This window comes from Mytilus californianus, unplaced genomic scaffold (assembly GCF_021869535.1).
Source record: "Mytilus californianus isolate M0D057914Y unplaced genomic scaffold, xbMytCali1.0.p SCAF_7, whole genome shotgun sequence".
Taxonomy (NCBI): Eukaryota; Metazoa; Mollusca; class Bivalvia; order Mytilida; family Mytilidae; genus Mytilus; species Mytilus californianus.
In genome coordinates this window covers 82,365,992-82,372,184 of record NW_026262723.1, presented here as the reverse complement: position 1 = coordinate 82,372,184, position 6,193 = coordinate 82,365,992, and the positions used below count along the sequence as shown (strand labels likewise).

The window sequence follows — 6,193 nt, the reverse complement described above, 5'->3', positions numbered from 1 at the left end:
TAAACGCTGCATGCTTGCAGGAGAAGCAGCAAATACCAATATTAAAGACTTTGGTTTGACTTAGTCTTGAATCGATTTAATAATTTCCCACACACAAGATGAATATGCTGTAATGAGACCATAGAGAAAGTTAAGAAAGCAATGACATTGAAGGCTTTCCTTGTATACCTTCATTTCTTTCATTATATTGAACAGCAAATCTGAGGACTTACCTAGTTTATATTGGATATCTAAGCTTCACAAAATTCCGTACAAACAACAGTACATTGCAGGCTCATCTGCATGTTCTACAAAGGAATTGTCCATTTTCTGTCCGTAGTGACAGAGGGTGTTCAGAAATGCTGTGAAACTGTTTACTCGGGTAGTGGTATTAACAATATGTGGATTCTAAAAAACTCTAAAGAACTTCTGGATGACATTAAATCTTGATCTTTCTCTGAAATTACTTCTATCAAAACCTTTGATTTTTCAACCCTTTATACCACCATTCCCCATGTCAAATTGAATAATCGTCTAAAAGAAATAATCAACAATCCTTTTCGATATAAAAATGATAGACCATGCTATAAATTTATTGTTTTGGGATACCATATGGCATATTTTGTTAATAGTGAACAAAAAAGTAAAACATGCTACACAGAAGAACAAGTGATCAGTAATGCTGGAGTTTCTTATTGACAACATATTTGTTGAATTTGGAGGTAGACTTTTTCAACAAGTTGTCAGCATTCCTATGAGAAAAAATTGTGCGCTCTCCTTGCAGACCTCTTCTTGTTTTCATATGAGTCTGAGTTCCTTTAGACATTTGTCAAAAACAGGAAGATCAAAGAAGCCAGATTATTTAATTTCACATTCAGATATATTGATTATGTTCTTTCCATTAACAATCCCAACTTTTATCCATTAATATATCCTCCAGAACTAGAAATTAAAGAAACAACACAGCTCCCTCCGCCTCATTTTTAGACTTATACCTCGAATATGACATAAGCAGTCATCTCAGTACCAGAATCTATGTCAAACGAGACGATTTTAATTTTGAAATTATCAATTTCTTCCACCTTAGCAGCAATATACCAACTTCAGCTGCATATGGGATATACATTTCCCCAACTCATTCAGTATTCAAGAGCTTGCAACTGCTACTCACACTATATAAAACGCCACCAGTGTCTGAGTCGAAAGGGTTATGTCAAAGAACATCTTATCCTTTTTCTCAAAAAATTTATCGGAAGATACCAAGACCTTGTTGATAAATATTCCGTATCAACTTCACAAATAATACATGATGGTTGTGAAGTAAAGATTCTAGGTACTGACATTGTTTATCTTCTTAATTACATGTTATAGTGTTCCTTTTATTTGTCTTTGTGTATTATTAACCTTTACTGTTTAGTCCATTTTTGATTCAGCCATGCTGGATCTATGCGATCACTCTGGTTTTGGAGATGGTGCAGAATACTAAGTTGAAGACATATCATGAACCTAATTATGTGTTTTTATGACTTGCAGAAACTTTCTACACCATTTTAATCATCAACTGCAAACTTTTGACATGTTATTTTCTTAAATTAAGAAAAGATTGGTCGAATAGTGACTTTATTTTAGATATACACTTGCATATAGTTCCTTTCTAAATCAAAATTTATGATGATTTACTATTTATGAATTAATTTGAAAAAGTATTTGTACATCAATTGAATCAGTTGATAAGAATTTTGAAAGTATTATATTAGTATCTTGTGCTTGTGTAAATAATTGTTCAATGAAATGTAGGTCAACATGTGTATTAAAATATCTAAGTTGATTCCCACACTTTTTTGAAATGGTATTACTCCAATTCTTTCCATAGGCAAGTAAGAGTCAGAATGATTATTAACTGCCATGATTTTCAAATAAGTATTAATTAGAAACAACCCCAGGCTTAATTCAAAACAGTTAATATCTCATGACCTGTTACATAATTAAATAGACCCAATTTATTACACACCTAACTGAATACACACATTCTTGACCTCAATAGTAAACCTACAAATGTATTATTTATTTTGATCCACACTACATTAAAATATTCTGTTAATTTTACTAGCTAGCTGAATGATTAATCTGATGTGTTTTTTTTCAATGAAAATACTTAAAATGTATAAAAAATGCAAGCAAATTTTATTTTACTTGTAAAATCAGTGCCATTATTATCTGACGTAAGTCAATAATCAGGTTCTAATTAATTAGTTACAATTATCAGAAATTTTGTTGAAATATTAAACAAAATTGCACAACTCTTACCTGAGCATTTTCTGCAATAAAATTTATTTGTTTGTTTTACATTTATATCCCATTATATTGCTATTTAACATTAATTGGAAATATCTCAGCATTAGGTATTTGTACATTCAGATTTGAATACAGGAAATGTAATTTTTCTTAATGTAGAATGAACACCAATTTAGATAAAAAATAGTTATTATTTTTTTTAAATTTTTATTGTTGAGAAAGTGCATTTATAAGGCCTCTTTCTAGAAATTATTAAACTTTCATTATAAATGGCATATAAAAAATATATTACTTGTTTGACAATTTCCCTTCCATTCTTGTCAAAAATAAAATCTGACAGTCTAAAATTGAAAGATCAGTATATACATTGTATATCTATATTTGCATCAATGTTGCGAAATTCCCTACCTTTGGACAATAACATAGAAATTTTACAGTAAGATTGGAAATGAAAAGAGAAAAAAATTTAGAAAAAAGTATGGTCAGAAAGAATATGAGACTAGCTATGAATATGGCTGGATCACAACATCAACGATGCTTTGATTGGTAATATAGTTTTGGCGTGGTTATGTTATTGTGCTATGGTGATTTTTTGTATTCTTGTCTTTCATTTTTGCTTATGTACTTTGTCTATAGAGAGTCTATATTTTGTTTTCCTTTGTTGAAATAGTTATTTGTTTTTAAAGTGATTATAAAGATTATAACACAATGTTGTCTTGTGTACCCCAATTTTTGACTTCTTTATCAATTATGTTTATGTGTTTTGCTCACACATTGTGTGTCAATATAATGGAATTCTCTGTGACTGTCATACAAGTGAGAGGTTTAGCTAGCTATAAGTGCCTACCAAATAAATGCTATATTTTATACAAAACTGGTCAACCTTTTCCAATATCAATGAATTGTTATTGTTTGACTTGTTCCCTTACTGAATATACATTTGCTATTGGCCACAGGGCCAAACAGCTACTAAAGGTGATACTTTATCTTTTTTTGACTGCTGGTGATCCAATGATATATCAGAATGAAGACACGTTAAATGGGTCTGTTTACAATGATACCAATACTTTATTTGTTATCTATAGTTTCTTGGACAAACATATACATGTATCAGTTTACCAACTGGGACAATGACCCTTAAAATCTCAATATTGATAAATTTACTGTCTAAACATTCATGATATGAAATGTTGGCACTTTAAATATGGAGTAGTCGCCCACAGATTTCCAATACATCTACCCATATATTTAGATGAGGCTTCTCGAATGCAATGTGAGTATTGCAGGCATTGAGATATAGGAACACAAATTCAACATACCAATAAGGGTTAAACAAACCAATAATAAATGAAAACAAATAGTGCTTGTTCACAACATTATTTTGCCCCCCAGCTCAATTGGACTTAATAATGGTGGCTTAAAGTGCAACTGAATGTAAAGAGTAGATGCAGGCTGTAAGAATTGAATGCTGAAGATACAAATTTAATAGCTATGGAGTGTCATATGTATACAAAATAATCACAAATAAACAAAGGAATTTCAGTTACACTTGTAATATCTCTGAGTATTTTGCTTATAATATAAATTGTACCATGATTTAAGCTCAAATAACTGAACAACATATTTCCTTCACCATTTCTTTTTTATCAAACAAAAAACAATAAAAAAAAGTCACAATAAATCATGGTGTTACAACAGCTTAAACTTATTTTTGTACCAAGGAAAACTGAACTTTACTTTCTTTAAGGCTACTGATCTAAAGAAAAATAGTTGTCCTTTGGAAAATTGTAATTTAAAACATTACTAGGTGGAACTGTTGTAGTGAACTAAAATAAATTTCTTGACTTAAACTAGTGCCATCATGTCCCTCAGACAAGGAAAGACAACAGATACATTCTAGTATTGGGAAGGTATTGTAATGGCAAATAACAATACATATGGTAAATGGGTGTGGAATTTAACTGTTTTCAAAATATTTTTATATGAGATGGTGGGACAAAACCTGCATTCAGAAGGGTTATCATGGATGTATGGGTTAGGGGTAGAGATTCAAAATGATAAGAACATGGGATATAAAACAGTGTTCAAAAATATTTAATAATCAATGAGATGATAAAAACCCAGGGAAAATAGTTTTATCAAGGAAATTAAGAATGTATATGGTTAAGAGGTGGGAATGTGAGCAGTTTTCAAGATATGTTACAATTAATGATAGGAGAGCTAGGCATGTTCCCATGGGAGAAGATCTATGGTAAACTAGAAGGTATTATCAAGGCAATTAAGAATATATATGGTTTAGGGATGGGATCTATAGCATTATTTAGATATTTAACAATAATTTATGAGGGGCAGGGCATAACCCATAAAGGCACAAAATTTTAGGTGCATTGAAAATATATGGTTTTGGGTGGACATATAAAAATCTGTTATCTTACATAAAAGGTCAGAGGTCATCTTCAATAGTACGCTACATATTGTCTTGAGGTGCTGCACCAATGTACCAAACATCAAATACATATGTCAAAGGATTAAAAAAGTTATATGCCTGACAAGGAAATGTCCAAAAATAAAAATGGCCTATTATTGCTTACATCCACACCATTTAAACTTTGGTGGATAGTTGTCTCATTGGCAATCATACCACATCTTCTTATGTTTATACAATAGCATTTTAACCATAAATATAGATTCTACCACTGCATCGAGTGTGATACGATATTTATCCACTCAAGACAGTTAAATTTTCAAATTTTAAATGCGAGGCTTGCCGAGCGTTTTAAATATTTAAAATTTAACTGTCGAGAGTGGATAAATATCGTATTACACAAGATTTGGTGGTGGAATCTGTTTCTCTAATGATTTTCAAACAATATGCAGGCAAACTTATTCCTTCTTTTTGAATGATCTGCAAAAAGATGTGTTCTTTCTATGTGACGTCATCAGGCATGGTCGCCTTTTTTCATGCCGTCACAATAGGAAATTCAGAGGAAAGCAAGAAAATTTGACGTTATAATCGGATTTTAACCAATGAAGAACTGAGATCAAACGAACCACACGTTGATTAAATTTTTTTTATACAATGGGTGCAGAAAGGGATAAATTGACGAAGAATTAGAGAAACAGTATTTATACAGACTTATTATCAAAATAAGATATTTACCACAGTTTACATTTGAATAAAAAAAGAAATGTAGAGTATACATCAATGTAACAGTAACTTAATGACAAAAAAAAATTCAAAACATTTAGGGAACAACCCATAGTCATTAACAATAGATAGGTGTCAGTACAATATGTCAAGCTCTAAGTCGTCCAGAGTTTATAAAAGTTGTGAATAAAAATGGTTTAAAATGCTCTTAATATGTAAACATAATTAATATCTAAAAACATGCTCTATTACTATTAGAACGGTGAATTCATGCCAAGTTTTGTTCCAAAGTTCAGTCTTGTCCTTTTCTGATATCGTGTGTAAATGCTGAAATATAAAAAAAAAGAAAATTTAAAACATTACTTACATCTAAAAACTTTATCATGGGACATTTTTGTAAATTAGCAACTCTTTTCTCAAAAAATCACAGATAAAAGTACTATGAGGAACCTCTAGCCTTTGGTGTATTTTTTTAAAATTTTGGTTCACCTGTATGTTAAGGAGTTAAGTTTGGCATCCATTTCGCTGAACTAGTTTACATTATTGTTTAGGGGTCAGCTGAAGCCCTCTTCTGGGTGCAGGATTTTCTCACTACGTTGAAGACTTATTGGCGGCCTTGGACTGTTTTCTGCTCTTTGGCCGGGTTGTTGTCCTTTTGACAAATAGTATTTAAGTCATTACAATTCAGTATAACTATTAAATGATTACCAGTAATTTTACTGTCATTGAAAGATTTTTTGTGGAAAGCACATCAGTCATTTATTTTACACA

At 31.0% G+C, this 6,193-nt stretch overlaps 1 protein-coding gene across 1 annotated transcript in view; it reads right to left on the bottom strand.

Annotated features, from left to right (window-relative positions):
- Window positions 1-3,743: 3,743 nt before the first annotated feature.
- Window positions 3,744-6,193, bottom strand: part of LOC127710268 (transmembrane protein 94-like) — a 77,018-nt gene continuing 74,568 nt past the window's right edge. The window contains exon 29 of the mRNA XM_052216044.1: window positions 3,744-5,749. Coding sequence (XP_052072004.1) covers window positions 5,677-5,749 — 73 coding nt within the window. The 3' untranslated portion in view covers window positions 3,744-5,676. The remainder of the gene's footprint in view (window positions 5,750-6,193) is intronic.